Source organism: Parasteatoda tepidariorum, chromosome 8 (genome assembly GCF_043381705.1).
Source record: "Parasteatoda tepidariorum isolate YZ-2023 chromosome 8, CAS_Ptep_4.0, whole genome shotgun sequence".
Lineage (NCBI taxonomy): Eukaryota > Metazoa > Arthropoda > Arachnida > Araneae > Theridiidae > Parasteatoda > Parasteatoda tepidariorum.
This window is the reverse complement of record NC_092211.1, coordinates 33,072,762-33,089,983: the sequence shown is the minus strand read 5'-3', so window position 1 is coordinate 33,089,983 and position 17,222 is coordinate 33,072,762. Positions and strand designations below refer to the sequence as shown.

At 30.2% G+C, this 17,222-nt stretch overlaps 1 protein-coding gene across 5 annotated transcripts in view; it reads left to right on the top strand.

The window, feature by feature from the left end:
* Window positions 1-8,798, top strand: part of LOC122269136 (cell adhesion molecule Dscam1) — a 379,155-nt gene extending 370,357 nt beyond the window's left edge. For 2 of the 5 annotated variants that reach the window (XM_071184626.1, XM_071184625.1), the window contains exons 23-26: window positions 189-270; window positions 3,285-3,402; window positions 8,365-8,495; window positions 8,589-8,798. In XM_071184626.1, coding sequence (XP_071040727.1) covers window positions 189-270; window positions 3,285-3,402; window positions 8,365-8,495; window positions 8,589-8,644 — 387 coding nt within the window. In that variant the 3' untranslated portion in view covers window positions 8,645-8,798. Of the gene's footprint in view, window positions 1-188; window positions 271-3,284; window positions 3,404-8,364; window positions 8,496-8,568 lie in introns of those variants that run through there. The other 3 variants (XM_071184624.1, XM_071184623.1, XM_071184627.1) reach the window with 2 other exon arrangements.
* Window positions 8,799-17,222: the final 8,424 nt, after the last annotated feature.

Here is a 17,222-nt window from a genome sequence, read left to right as displayed (position 1 = left end):
TAAATATTAATTTATCTGCTAAATAGCACCATTTTGATAAATAATTTATGGCAAAATCATGATTAGAATATTTTAAGTTACTTAAAGCATATACATAAGCATGTTAAAGTATGTACTATAAACTTAAAACGTGATAAAGTATGTATAGTATAACCAATTTATTCAAAGCTTGTTTCTTTTTATTACAGCGAGAGCAAGAGACTTATTCTCATATAATGGAAAACACAAACATAGCAATCCATCCAAGCAATAATTTATATCAAACACCTCGTAAGTCATATTTTGTCATTAATCTATATCCTTCTGAGTGAAAATCTAAATGAACTTCCAAAGTGCATTGTGAAAATAACACTGGGGAACAAACATTTCTGTTGTATTTATACAAATACTGGATCTTTCCTAATTCAGATTTTCAAATTTGAAATTAGTTTTGGTCCTAAAGCTGCAGATTTTCTTTCCTTTAATGACGTTTTAGTCTATTTTTTGTCAAAATGTATAAGTTTGAAAACGGTGTATAAAGCAGTGGGTCGTGTAAATGAAGCAAAAACCTTCAAGGGGAGTTAGGACACATCATCACCATAGAAACCCATGCCCGGAAATGTTTTCGTGGACAGCAAGGAGCGGTTCTCTATTATGCGACCTACTTAAAAAGCACACGAAGAAATAGTTCATAATAGAGGAGCGTCTCTAGCTGAGTATGGTGACGTTTACGGACATGGGTTCTCATGCAGTTTTAATCCAGTTGATGTGCCTTAACTGCACAAAAAGTTTGCCGAAAGATTTATAAGAACGTTAAGTATAACGTTTTTAAACTTGCACATTTCAACAAAAAATAGACTAAAAATGTTATTTGGAAAAAAACTGTAGATTAGGGGGAGAAATCGATTGCAGATTTGAAATGAGTAACTAAGACCTGTTACAAAAATCTCATGGAAAAAAAATTTTGTTCCCTAGGGTAATGAGAATAATAATACTAGTAAAACACTTCAAACTATAATTTAAAAGAATTAGATAGTGAATAAAATAAATAGTGTGACAAAGATAGTAAACTTCCAATGATCCATTGTCAGATCATTCTTTTAGGGTTTATTTGCTTTGCAAGTTATCATCAAACTGATTCTAGGGCAAACTACGGTAGAACAAATTTTATCAGCATTTCAATCATAAGAGATTCTGTCTTATGCTATTTTTTTTACGGGTGAGGATCTTCTTTGCGATAATTTAACCAGGTGAGATTCAGTTCTGCGATATTTCGTGGGAAAGAGTTTAGATCTCATAATAAGTTTTCTACTCAAAGAAAATAATTTTTGCAAAATTGTTTGTATATGAATGGGATGTTTGGTAAAAGCAAAACATAATTCTGGTTAATAATAATTATTCATATAAAATGTAAACCTTTCATTTGGTAGTTTTTGCGTACATATGGTCAGGGTTTACCAGATATTCTGGTTTTCAAAATTATAGTTCTTATTACTACAAATTTAATAAAAAATACATGTATGAAAAGTAAATTTAAACTCATAAATGATTTTTATACCATGTTCTAATGTATCATGATAAAATTACCAACTTTTACGTTATTTACCAAATTTTTATCATAAGTATGAAAGCTTACTTTGTTGTTAATTTTACCAAAATCATTGCAAAAGTTCTCCGGTAAAAATTTACCGTGTTCCTTTTTTGTTCTTATAGAATCAGAAACATGGTAAATTTTACCATACTCTGGTAGTTTTGACCATATTTTTTCCAACGTACCTAAAATTATATATTTTCTGCGTAAGATTCTTTCAAATGATACTTAAACCAGTCATCTTGCAGTTTTTCTCTCATCGGTTTTTGTTCGCGATGACCAATTAAAAAGGACCAATTTCACAAATAAAGAACTGTTTCAAATGTATAAAAAACAATAATCCGCATTCAGGTAATATTTTTGTAACAATTTTGTGAAACAGCAAAAATAAATAACTATATAGATATTGCATCAGATAATTCCTTCAAAAACACCTAATGACAGCATTATATGAGCAATTAATGTCATATTATACTGCAAAACCGATTTTAACAAAGATATTTAAGTACAGTCTAAGAAACTACAAATTGTTAACAGTTTTTTTTTTCAAATCCATGAATGGACGGTGATATGCTTAGTTAGAAACAACCATTCATTCTCAATAACTAAGCAGTTTTTATTCCTGTTGATTAACAAGAATAATTGAGATTCACAAATCCAATTGAAAGTGAGAGATCGCAAAACTAATCTTGCATTTGATGTGAACTTTAACGCCATGACGGAGCGTTTTTGGGGAAGTGGGAAAAAAATAAAAAAGAATGAGTATATACGTCTTGAGGTCTCAATCGTTCTTATGTTCAGTAACATCGGAATCAATATCTATGTTGGAGAAAAATTTAGATATAAAAGTTTAACAGCTTGAACAACATCGGATATCAAACGAGAAGATATGTTGACCAATATTTCATGGGGTACCATAATATGCGTTCCAACGTTGCACCCACAAATAGAAGGACGAAGATGTAAGAAAAGAAGGAAAGAACATCCATGCCTCTGACCGAGATGCTAATTTACAATCCAACGTCCTTTGACGAGTCGCTTTCTTTTTAGGAGATTTTCCTCTTCGCTATAGTCAGTCCCAGTTAGAATACAAGCTTTTCTTTCCTTTTCAATTTGTTACCTGGACTAAAAAAATAACAAGAATCAAGTTTTTTATTTAAAAAAATGGTAAACATAGGATCGAGTCATCAAATGCCACTGGATTTGAAAATCGCGACTGTGAATTGAACCTGAGACCTCCGAGAGATGAGGTCAGCTCTCTGACCATAATATTACCAGTCGGCCGACATAATTTGGTGGACTTGAAAATAAACGAGATGCAAGCAAAACGAAACAAATAAATAATTTGGTTTAAAATAAGGAAATTACGTAGAAAATTAAAACTTTAATTTTTATTCCAATTGATCAACGATTTTCTTACGTTACTAATAACATTTTCTTGAAATGTGCATAACTGAAGCAATATTTTATTGGTTAGGTCCAATTTAAATGTAAGTGGCACTGAAAAAATTTCACATTTCTTACTTTCCATTCTCAATAAATTAAAATGTAGTTCACTGTCCAACGAAATATTTTAGATATAATTCATTTTAAATATATTACAGAAATATTCTCAATCATTTTAATATGTCAATTCACAGACTATCTATGTACAGATTTTGTATCCAAGTGCAAACTTTTCAAGAATCTATAATAGCTTGATTATTTTGTGCAGGTGTTATACCAGTGCACGCTGTGCGTGCAAGCACACCTTCCCATAGAGAAAGAAGGTCAAGCAAAAGCAGAAATTCTCACCGTTTAAGTTACAAAATGTCCAATATGGCTTCAGAAGGGTAAGATAATTTTTCGACACTTCTTTCATTTTTGTAACCAGTTTAAAAACTGTAAACATATGACTCCGTTATAGAATGAGAAGAAACAAGAGTGGTTTGAAATGATAAAAGTAAAGTTGCCAACGAAAAATGGAAAAATAAAGGGGAGAAACAAAACTAGAAAAACCACGGTACCCAGAGAGGAAAAAAATGAAAGACACGAAGTGGCCGAGAGGGGCAAATAAGTGTAAAATACATTTCCACGTGCTATGAAGATGTGATGAGGAACTAATGTCGTTAAAAAAGGGGATAAGTATTCATTTGAATAAAACAAGATTCCAAGTTATCAAGAGGAGCTAGTGTGACTGGGGTGGAAAATATTTTATCATTGTCGAAATTCTGGAATAAGTATAATTGTCGAATAAATTCTATTTCAACAATGCCAAAATTATTTTTCCACCCCTCTCATCTTATCTTGATGCTCTGGAATCTTTTTTATTCGTATGAATTCTCATTCCTTTGTCAATGACATTAGCTCTTGACCACCTCTCCATAATGCCGGCAATGCATTTTACCCTGATTTGCCCTTCTGGACTACTGTGGGTTTTCTTGCACTGTTTTTAATCTTTTTTTTTCTCACGGCTACTATGGTTTTTCTAGTTTTGTTTCTCCCCTTTATTTTTTAAAATTTTCATTGGCAACTTTACGTTTTATATTTAAATCACTTTTATTTCTTCTCATTCCAATCTGGCAGGTCTAGAAAACGGACACCTATTTTTGAAAGTTTTAAACGAATCGACGGTCATCTCCAATTAACATGTTTTGGACGCGAATAAAGTTTTTTAAACAGGTAATATCGTTCAAGTTCAATTTATTGGGATTATTTATTTAATATAGTAAATGTATTTCATTATTTTATCGCACTAGAAAATAAACGCGGTTTACATACGTTTAAAGAGAAAAATCTACGTCAAACTTTTTTTCACTTTTAATTCTTATACATGCGCTGTGATGCCACAATGGGCATTACATATTTCCTAGCTCTTAAAATTTCCTTAATTTCTTAAAACTTATTTTTTAAATCATTCTTAATCGATGTTTAATTTGATTAAACCAATCATTTAATTTTTATTACATTTTATGAAAAGCGAATATAAAATATTTTATTCTTTTCTAAGCAATCAATGTAACTGCTAACTTTTTTTATTTTACTACTAATGTATGACTGATTACACTGTCGTGACTAAATCGAAAGCAAAAATCAATTTATAACTCTTTATCCTTTATTTCTCGCGACAAAAATGTTTCAGTTACATGGTTATACTAATTCGCACAGTCTTTTTGGCGATTCCCTTTCGCCAAATTATTTTCAAATTTAATATTGATTATGGGGTGTTGGCTTTATTTTTGGCTATATTATCTTTCGATAAATTGCCAACCATTGATCTCTTCCCATGCTACTAGCTGTCTGTTGGGAACAATTCAATCACTTTTTCATTTGACTTTTGATTAGGCTGGTCATGGGGGATTTATACATACATACACATTGTGAAAACAATAAATTTAATAATAAAAATTAGCAAATTTGGGAAGAATATTAGAATGAATGCTCCGTCTGAGTGGTAAAACAGTTCAGAGAGGTTGGCCACTGGTATATTGAGCCTTAATTAAGAGCACATATAGTGAAAAAAATTAATTTAATTATAAAAATTAACAAATTTGAGAAGATTTTTCAAATGACAGCTCCGTCTGAGCTCTAAAATAATTCTGCTGTTAGAGGTGGTGGCGCTGTTGTGGTATCCCCACATGAACTAAATGTGTTAAACACTGTAAAAAACTCCAGCTCAAATCACAGTATAAAGCATCAGCCGTAAAATCCATTTTCCCGTAAAATATTCTAGCGTAATTTTTACAGTAACATTTATTTTATTAGAGTGATTCTGTGATTTTGCCGTTATTATAATTGTAAAAATTAATCCATATCAGTTGTTTTGTTCCGTAACATGTTCCGGAAAATATGGATTTTACGATAAGAAGTACCAGTACCCTGTGCTTTTAACCGCAATTTAAATTGTGTATTCATTCATACTCCATTCATTTCATAGTATACCGAAAACTGAAAGGCAGTATATGAATCGGTAACACATTTCTCACAGTGCCTAGGCATTCTATAGAATGCCAGAAAAAATCATCCAGAAAAAAATATTTTCAAAAATTTAATTTCAGCTATCATACTGAAAAAGAAATTAAAGTAATATTTATAATAAAGCATTTTTTAAATCATAATTGTGTGAGATCACTGTGAATCAAACTTTAAAAAAATCATTATCATTGTTTTATTTAGCATATTTAAACCATTAAAATGCATATTTTAGAAAATTACTGTACACAACAAGAAATGAAGAATGTTACATATAATTCTTACAAGTTTCTAATGAAGATGAAAACAAAAATAAGAACAACAGTTTTTAATTTTGGTTCTCTATTTTCCGAGCTTTATGGAGAGAAAAAAAATGTATTGTTCATAATTTTGATGCATGGTTATTAAGGTTTCAAACATTCAATAGATTTCTGTATGGCGAGGACTTATGCTGTCAAATGTAATTAAAATAACCTGTGTTCTATTTTTAAAACTTTTGACAACAATGTCTTACATGGATTAATTTTTGATTAAAGCTAGCTTGCTACGAAAAAGAAAGTAAAAACTCATATTTTTCTTTAAAGAAAAGTTGCTCTCTCAAATAAAAAAGATTAGAGAACAAAGTTAACTTAAGAATTTAGATGAATAACTTTATTTTCGTTAAATAGAAGTTCCTCCAACAGGAAAAATAAATTAAAGGAACGCCAATGTATTTATTTTAAAAACATCTTTTGTTTTCCATTAAAACAGGTCTCTCCAAATATTGTTCGGTTAAGCTTTGTATTAAAGATTAACGAAAAAAAATTTAATTATTGTGATCTAACGATGTGTACGTTTAAATAAATTGCAGTAAATTTTTACTTTAATTAATAAAAGTTTGATTTGCTAAATTTAATATGCACGGAATAATTGTGTTTCTCAAAGATCAAACTGGATAAAAAATTTTAGAAAAGAAGAACAATTATTCTGGTTAATAAAACGAAAATATATAGTATTTTAACCATTCGTTTATTAATTTTTCCGTTCATACGTTAACGGTTTACCGGAAATTCTAGTTTTCAAAATTATAGTTCTTATTACTACAAAAAATGCGAAACTGAAAAGTAAATTAAACCGAATAAATTATTTTTATGTCATGCTCTAAGTTATAATGATACCAAATTTGACTATATTTACCATTTTTTTTCATTTATTATTAAACCATATTTTATAGTTAATTTTAGCAAAATTTTTACCAAAGAATTTCAGTAAAAATTACCGAGCTTTCGGCATTTCTACAGAGCCAGAAACACTTTTATCATATTTTGGTAGTTTTAACAGTACTTTTTTTCTCAATGCATGATTCAACTTTAGACCATAAAGTATCAGTTTGCGTTTCTAATAATATGATTAAAATTATCGACATTCATTTTTTTAAAATTACTAATAATTTTATTTAAAAGAGAAGATACATAAATTTTAATAAGGATATATCAGAAAATCAATAAACTGAAGAGTATTTTTGATCACCGATTTACAAAAAACGAAATAAATTAAATAATTAAACTCAAAAATCGGGAAACGTAAATTTAATACCAAATTTTGAAAACCTTAATTGGTTAAAAAAATAACCTAAATTTCCAAACCCTAAGGTTACGCAGAACACCATTTAAGAACCACTGCTCTAAATAACATTACGATATTATATTGAAATTACTAAATGTTTATTATTTCTCAATTCCAACTATTAATTCACACTTTCCCTATATCTTATTCAAATTTTCAATCGTTAATAAAATACTTTTTTTTCATCCACTCAAGTTCAAATACAGGGTGTTTATAAAGTCCCGGACCCATTTTGATGTTTAATAACTCATAAAATAATAAAGATAGATAAAATTAATAACATAAATGGTTAGATAGACTCAAAAAGTTTCATGACCCTTGTCAATGAACTTCCACGTGTGCCCCCTTCGTCGCACGGAGAATATCAAGTCGATAGTCAATTTCACGCCAGGTAGCGGCAAGCATGTCGGCATCCACAGAGACTATTGCGGTTGTAATTCTGACTTTTAGGTCATCAATGTTCGACACGATCCTCCTGTAAACATTGTCCTTTATAAATCCCCAAAGAAAATGTCCAGCGGCGTTATATCAGGTGATCTGGGTGGCCAAGGAATTGGACCTCCTCGCCCAATCCATCTTCCTGGAAAATGGTCATTCAAAGAACTACCAATGATGATACCCCAATGAGGTGGTCCACCATCTTGTTGCAAAAAGACATGTGGCTGAAGCTCTTCTAGTTGTGGAAATACGAAGTTTTCCAACATGTCTAAATATACGATTGCTGAGACATGCTTGCCGCTACCTGGCGTGAAATTGACTATCGACTTGATATTCTCCGTGCGACGAAGGGGGCACACGTGGAAGTGCATTGACAAGGGTCATGAAACTTTTTGAGTCTATCTAGCCATTTATGTTTTTAATTTTAATCTATCTTTATTATTTTATGAGTTATTAAGCATCAAAATGGGTCAGGGACTTTATAAACATCCTGTACATTGTTTTAAACTTGTAGTGGATGACACATGAAGCTAATATATTTTTTTCAAATATTAATTCATTAATTAAATTTAATTAATTAATTTTAGTTTTATGTGAGAGAGAAAATTTAAATTTTTTAATAAAAAGTAACTAAAATGAAATTTTTCTTTGTTAACCTAAGTAGGAATTGAACTTTTTTTTAAAATTATATTTCTTGTTAATAAAAGACTTGAATGGAAATTTATAAAATGAATATAGTTACAAATTTACAATAAAATATCAACGTTGATTTATTCGTTTTTTTTTTTTTTTTTTTGCAGCCATTCAGGAGACGAGAGTGAAAATGAAACCACTTACATATTCAACAGGGAGTTGCCAGCTTCTTATCTTGATACTCATGAAATGTCAGAAGCCGAGTGCGACAGAGACTTACACGAGTTTTGTGAAAAAAGTAAACATAGTTACTATCGATTGGCTTCCTTTATTTACATTCTAAACTGCCGACGCACTAATTTCATGATAAGTAATGCTTGTGTCTTTTCAGATGAAAAATTTCAAATATTTGAGCAATACGATGGACAGAGGATATGTATAACTTGAATAAAGGTGGTCCCTGAGAAATGTAGTAATGTAAATAATGAACTAATTTGTGATCAGTTGTAAATACATCTTCATTAAAGCAAACATTTGAGATATATCTATGTGTGTTTTCCAAAAAAAAAGTGAGAAATAAACTTCATCTAGTTGAATATTCTCTCGATTTGCATCATTTACTTTCAAATTGATTTTATCAACAAGAGTCGTCCTTACCTTGGACAAATTTTTACTTTTCATTTACACAATAACTCTGGTATTCATTTACACAATAACTATAACATTTTGTGAGAAATACATTACGCATTTGCGTTTTATCACTTAACGATCGTGTCAAGTAAATTTACGTTTTCTTTCATGGTCACTCCTAAAGACGGTCACAGAGATTTACATATTCTTATTGTAACTTCCAATGGCGGATCACGTCAATTTACGTTTTTTTCTTATCACTTCCTATGACGATCCAAATAGATTTACGTATTCCCATTGTCACTTCCTATGGCGGTTCTCGTTGATTTGCATATTTGTGTGAATTTTATGTACGCTGAGTTAGTTTTTCATTTTATGCTGATTTTTCTTGGTGCCGTTAGCAATAGTATTATCAAAGTTACAATGATTACAAACATTTTTAAATTTGGTACACAAATTAGAAAAAGAAAGATAGTAAAAAACTGTCATAACTACCAAAAACATTTTCATTTCAAAAGAAACATAATGCTAATTTTTCTTGGTGTGGTTAGTAATAGTATTATCAAAGTTACAATGATTACAAACATTTTTTAATTTGGAACATAAATTAGGAAAAGAAAGATAGCTAAGAACTGTCGTAACTACCAAAAGCATTTTCATTTTAAAAGAAGCATATATTGGGGCAAAACCATTTAATATTGTATTTGTAATGCACAAGTTGGTTGGTTGGTTGGTTCTAATGCCACTTGCCACACGAGCAAGCCTGCTGGGTGAAACCGAGCAAATTTAAGGCAGAGTGTGCGATTCTTGTTTTTCAATGGCGCCATCTATGGCCAAGAATTCAACTTCTGGCACATCATACGTCACACCTGGCTATAGGGCGGACCCATTCATACATCCGTTCATTCATCCACAAATCGTAATTTTTACCTGAATCAGAGAACGATCGATCTCCAATCCAGTACCCCCAGAGGTTTTGATTTGTTATGGGAACAACGGAGGACTTTTGTGACTCGACAGATTTAACGTGCATCAGTCACTTCACATGGAGTCTTCGACCGGTGGGGTTCGAACCCACGAGCTCTCGGACATTGGCCCAGCTCCCTATAGACCAGGCTATCCCGGCCTGTAATGCACAAGTAGAAGCTAAGTTTAAACATAACCTAATAAATGCCCGAGATCCGAGAAAGACAACGCTGATTTGAACTGCCTGTTAAGTGTTAATTTGTAAACAATTTTTGTCATACACATCAGGGTTTTTTTTTATTAAGTAAGAAATATTGTACCAGGGTAAACCCTGGATAGCATTCATGTTCCTGTTTTCTTGACTTGAAAGTTGGTTAAAGTTGAATATTCATGCAATTAAAACTAGTTTTTTTTAATGAAATTTTTAAACAGTCTTTATTAGCTAAACAAATAAAGAGAAACATAAACGTTAAACCAAATAATGTTTATTCAAATATTTCAAACATTCATAGATGTAATTGAATTTTTTTTTACTTGTTACGAGGGTCAAAGTCCAGTACTACAAATTCCATAACTGCTAAATGGTGTTTAGAAACATCTGTTGTAGTTCATACTTTGGTCAAAGATTAAGCAAAAATATTTTTTTCATATGTTGCTAGGACCAACAAAATGAATTTAACAAAAATTTTAATTTTTTTTTCCTATAATAAAGTAAGTATGTGAAAATTCTCTAAGTATGATTATAAAGGGCTATTCATAATTCCTTCCGCATGTAAACGCCATTTTTCTTTACTACAACTGGCTTCAGTGGTACATGTTACTGCCATCTACCGGCAACTGCTTAAATTAAAACTTGAATACTTTCGGAATAATTTCATTTGTTCTTTTTTGCCATATTCGTCTTCGTTTTTTTACTATAACACTTCGAAACCCCGGAGGGAATTGTGAATAACCCTATATATCTATGTCAGTATACAAGTATNTTTTTTTTTTTTTTTTTTTTTTTTTTTTTTTTTTTTTTTTTTTTTTTTTTTTTTTTATTGTGGAACCCGAAAAGATCGAGCTTTTTTTGGCGGAACCCTGAGACTTAATGGATAAATTTTATCAGCAATTGTGAATTTATTAATGAATGGACTAATAATTATTTTGAAAATATTTAGTGAATGAGTGGAGAAAGAAATTTTTTCATTATATAGTTTATTAATTTCGTCATTCAATTATATAGACATAAAATTTATTTTATATGTCAGACAGTTGAATTCACAGGTCTGAAAAGCGGAATCTAGTCAAGTTCTAAATTCGATTTTAATGCATGCATAAACTGAAAGTGAAGAGCTGAAATATGGTTTACACTAACATAAAAGCGAAAAAGAAGAAAATAAATGTTGAGAATAATTATCAGAGAAATATTCTTCTTCTTTGTTGAATTTCAATAGTTTTATTAAATTTGAAATACTAATTAAAATTTTCATAAGTGAATATCATTTTCAGAATTTATTTATTACATTTTCATTACAAAAAAAAATTTTGTTAAAATTTCTTTCTTCACAAGCATTTCAACTAAATAATTTCATAAAAATAACGGAAATATTGAATAAATAACCTATCATTAATTTGAAGAAAAAAAATCATCATAAATTTAATTACAGATATCGAAAAGCATTACCAGTTAAGAAAAAGTTACTAACTCTCAGAACTCCTGTAACATTTCCACGGAACCCTAAGGTTCCACGGAACACCCTTTGAGAACCATTATTCCACTCAGACTAAAAGCCCACGTGATCTTATGTTACCGACCATGATCTTTATTTTAAACTTACTTTGATTCACGTACAATTTTCAAAATTCCTACCTCCCTTGTAAGAGTAGAATAACAAATCTTACAAACATTTCACACAAGAAACTGAAAACAATATACACTATCCTACAATAATGGAAGAGACACTTACAGTTTTTGCCTTTTTTTTTTTTAATTTTTCAAGAAATATTATTTTAATTCGATATTATTTCAAGAAATAATTTTCACTTTATTATTTCTTGATTGATTCTTGATTAAATCTTGAATTTAAAAAGAATTTTCAAATTTAATATTATTTCAGGGAATGCTATTTTTCTCATGCTTATCAATAAATTTTAAAGTTTTCAAAGGTTTAAAGGACTGGAAATAAATTACAAACAAAATCACGAAATTTGTGAACAATTTATACCAGAAAATGTAGTAATAAACTTGTATCTTGTATAGATTATTAGGTATTATTTATTTTGTATTTTGGTTGTTATTTGCAATACTTGAAAAAAATTCATAAACTTAGCTTAAATGTTTATGGAGATGTGGACATTTTTATGAAAAACTATTTATTTTGTGATGTCTTTTTGCATAACATTAAAATTATTGGATAGAATTAAGCAAAATTTTTGAAGCAATTTTTAATTAATAAGAAATATTGAAAAATATTCATTGAAAATTGTGCAAGATATGAACATTAAAAATAATTCTTTCATGTGCGGAAAACGTTTAAAAATATTTTTCATAATTTTGTAGTAAAATTTATTTAGTAACTAATGAAAAAAGCCCGATTTGAACATCTTGAAAGTTTAATAACTTTCAAGAATTTTTCTATTTAGTATTTTTATTATTTTTTCTTTAAAAAAAAATCTGATACTTGTTAAAGAAAGTTTTCCACAAATATCATTTTGTACTATTAAACAAAATTTAATAAAAATGACACCAGCATTCAGGGGGGTAGGATCATCTTACAGAGAATAATCCCCATAAAAGTATGTTTTCTTTCACGTACTTTTTTCCTTTATACCATCACATTTTGATGCACAGGGTGCCAATGTTAATTTTATTTTCTAAGTATTTCGCCATAGCTCGAGAACCTTTGAACCGAAATGAAAATTTTTTACGCACAGCTATAAAATACGTTTTCTCCAAAAATAATTCCACGCAAAAAGAAATCTTTGTAAATATAGATAATTTTTTACTATTTTATTTAAGAATAGCAAAAAAAATTAAATTGTAAGGCATAATTTTTTTTTTTTTTTTTGATTTTATACGGCAAATTTCAAAATCTGAGAAAAATTGATTGAATAGTTTCTGAGAAATTGAATTTTTCACATACGACTATTTTAAAATTATATTTCCCAAAAACTATTCAATCGATTTTGCTCAAATTTTGTATTTTGTCATGTAAGATTAAATACATTGAAATGATGTAAAAAGTTGCATACCTTACAATTCAAATTTTGTTTCGACTATTAGTAAATAAAATAATAAAAAAAAATAAATATTTACTAAAATTTATTTTTTGCGGAGAATTATCTTTGTATAAACGAATTTTATAATTGTTTTCCAAAATTTTTTCAATTCGCTTAAAAAGTTCTCGAGACATGATGAAATACGCAAAAAAAAAAATTTACATTAAGGGATCCAAACTTCGGATCGCTCTCCTGATCTAACTATAGGGACCATATATCCCATATTACGGTTACTCCCTATATTTTGGGGGTCAAATATCGGTAGCCGCTGAAAAAAGGTACGTTTATACTCAGAAAGTACGTTTTTGAGTCTGATTTCGTAACTTAAAATATCGTCTGCACTTATTAATTTATACAGTTGATATCCTCATTCGAACCATTAAGTTTGAGTCCTAGAAAGTGAAGATCCGATTTATAGATCAAAAGTTATGCAGGATGGTCTGGTTTTTTTTCTCACTGTGCACACCATTAATGTAAGGTTATTATAATGTGTTATTAAACAAAAAGAACTCTATAGAAAATACCTTATCATTTAGAGCTTTCTTTTAAAAAGTACAAGAACTAAAACCATTCTTAATGTAAATTTCATACTTTACTATTTTTACCCATTATAAGAGCAATATATATATATAACCTTTTAACACTCTAAATTTTAAACTATACACTCATAAAGATAAATAACTTTTCTACAAAAATAAAACACTAATTTCATGACAAAAATTCATAATTACTCTAAAAGGACAAGAAATATAATTAATTGTTGTTGTTGTTGTTGCTTCTACTGCTACTTGCCCCACGGGCAAGCCTGCTTGGTGACACCGAGAAAATTTAAGGCAGAGTGTGCGTTTCTTGCTTTTCAGTGGCGCCATCTATGTCCGAGAATTCGACTTCTGCCACACCATACGTTGCACCCGTTTATAGGGCGGACCCATTCATACATTCATTCATTCAACCACACATCGTAATTTTGACCTGAATCAGAGAACGATCGATCTCCAATCCAGTACCCCCAGAGGTATTGATTTGTTATGGGGACATGGAGGACTTTTGCGACTCGTCAGATTTAACGTGCATCAGTCACTTTACTACACGGGGGAGTCTTCGGCCGGTGGGGTTCGAACCCACGAACTCTCGGACATGGGAGCAGCGCCCTACCGACCAGGCTATCCCGGCCTTAATTAATTATTTTGCTTCTTTACATTAAAACGTGTTTCTAGGTAATATAATAAACCATAGACTTTACGTAAATATATTTTAAGAAATTAATACAAAAGCAATATTTGGTGAATCATTCAAATCAAGAGTGCCCGTTTATAAGAAAGAAATAAACTAAGTCACCTTTAAAACGGAAAGACAATTCAAAAACTGGTATTTGCATTTCATCTTCCAAACGATAAGAAATCAATAGATGACTCAGAAACGGTCCATCTGATTAAAATTGATCAGTCAAAATAAGTGAACAGTGCATAACGATTTATCGTGCATTTATGAAGAAAAACGACACAGCCTAAAGCTAAAACAATCATGTTGGCTTCCACGCTATTTCGATAAAACATTATTCTCCAGAGAGTTGTAGCACTCAAGACTGCTTACAGTTGTTGCCAGTATTTCCATCAAAATATTCTATCATAGAAGGGAAATATTTTCGTCCGTAGGGTTATTCTATATTCGTTATAAGATTTCCAAATATTTCCAAATCTATAACGTATGGAATTCAATACTACATGGGTTACCATTCTCAATTCACGTGTAACCCTATTTTAAAATATTTTTATAAAAATCTATCAGATCTGACATAAACTTAAAAATATTAGGTTATGATTTGTAGAAAATTCTGTCGCAGTTAAGTAGGAAAATCTAATTTTTTTAGATATTCGCGTTAAATGGTATAAAAAAATTTAGATATAAAGAAAAACTAATTTTTTATTCTCAGTTGAGAATTATTTAGTGTATTAGTACAGTTTTCGCTTATTTTGTTTTATAACCAGGTGACCTAATTTTGAAATTACGACTACCAAACAATGTAATTAATATTCAACTCCGCAGCTTTGTGAATTTGAACCCAATCCGGCAGACAAGGGAACTACTGTATCAACCACCGATAAAAACTAGCCATCGTGGAGAGCTTTTTGATATATCCAAACCACATTTGTGTTACATGGCACGAAAAACCACGAAAACATTCCGTGGTTATCTTGACTGCAAGGGGGCCTCATCCATGATCCATCTACCACTGAGGATATTTTACGTCATCACTGTGATCTTTGCGTGCCAGGTGTAGAATTCATATTGACCAGCCATTATTGGGTTTTGAAAAAATGGAGTATTGATAAAAAAATGGAGCATTGGTTGTATTTTAGAACTAGCAATTGAGAATTTGGAATCGTTTTGTTTCTTCTCTATAAAAAGTACTATTTCTGATTAGAACTTATTGCGTGGATATTACCATTCTAACTTTTAAGCTATTTATCCAATCAGCTCGAGTCTTATCCCATTCAGTTCAGAAAAAAGGCCTAACTGACCTAGATAATTATTAGATAGTAATGTCTGTAAAGCAGATAGCAATGATACAACAAACTGTTAAAATTATAGTTAGACAGCAATGATAGCAACTTTTAACAAGTAAAAAAAGTACTTCCGATACGTAAAATAAGTTGCAACTTCAAAATTGAAAATTCCATTGAATTATCTCTGATCTGAATCGATTCAACATAAAAAAAAAGTACATAAGAAACTATACCTCATTGGCGTAATAAACGTTATCTTAGAAACGTTAACAAGTATAAATACAAGTATTTTTTGTTCTTGGCAATCTCGCAACTTCTTGACTATTAGCCTGAAAAACAATAGAGTTTGTCTAAGCTAAGAACTCCTCCCGCCACAAAGTCTGAGGCTGTCTGGTGCTATGGAAACAAGAATGGCGCATTTTAGGGAGGGTAGCTTTACCCTAGGAAACACAATAGACTGAAGAAAGAGATTCCCTTTCTCTCGCCGACCCGAGTAGAAAGCCCGCACCCCTACTTGAAATAGTCATACCTCGTTACCATAGTCACCGCCACAGGTCCAGACGAATGACTGGGGGAGTTCTTATTTTAGACAAACTATACATCATTTGTCTAAACAATAATATTTAAATTTTCCTCCCTATAATCTACCCTTTTGCGTCAAAACTCGACTTGCTAAGCAGTCGAACGTTTGGCCACTTATAAAGAAGAGGATACTCAACAGCTGTTTGCCACAGCGTTAAACTTTGACTTTTTTTTATGTTTTGGATGATAGAAATGATTGCCAAAATGATATAAATCAATTTACAGTGCGGCATTATTTGATTTATATATTAAAGAAAACACTACCGCTAATTTAAAAACATATTATTTTTATCAAATCTAATCAATTCCTTGAATAAAAGTATTTCATTATTATTGGATTATGTTACATTCTTCGCTTAGATAACATTTACCCTTATTAATTAAATCTAAATTATAATTCTTCAAAATTTATAAAATATATTTTTTAATCTATTTTTAAAAATACTGCAGAGTGAATGACAAAAATACTTAATTAGAATATAACTATAAAATTTTTAAAAAAATAGTGGAAAAATCCTTTCATCTTTGCTGATAAAAAAGAAGTAATTATTTAAAAATTACATTGCAAGCCGAATCTCGGAACATCAAAAGCGAGCCACGTATGGAATTTGAAATTACATTTTTTGTTAAAAATTGCCTAATTTATTCGAAAGGCGAAAAATCAAAGCTATCCACATCGCCTAATTGAATAGAGTCTGAAACATTTTTTAAGACTACCTTTTCCCGTAGAAGGGAAATATTGAGGAAAGATTTGAGTTTTGTACCGTTACATGAGAGTTTTAATTTTATCTAATTAAAGTTACATGAAGAGGGAAGTAATTTTGAGATTGTGTTTGATGTGGAAAAATGTTATTTGCTCAAAAAAGGGAAAACATTTCTCCCTTTAAAGTTAATTAACTAAAAGTTGAACAACATGCTGAAATTATAAACAAATGAAGTCAACACAAACTATACAAAATAAATATTTTATGATGACAATGAAGTAAATATGCTATATGAATTTGAAGAAAAGAATTGTAAAATATTTGATTTTGTTTTGTTTTAAAGTAGTGTCGATCGTAAAGCTTCAGGTTATAGTT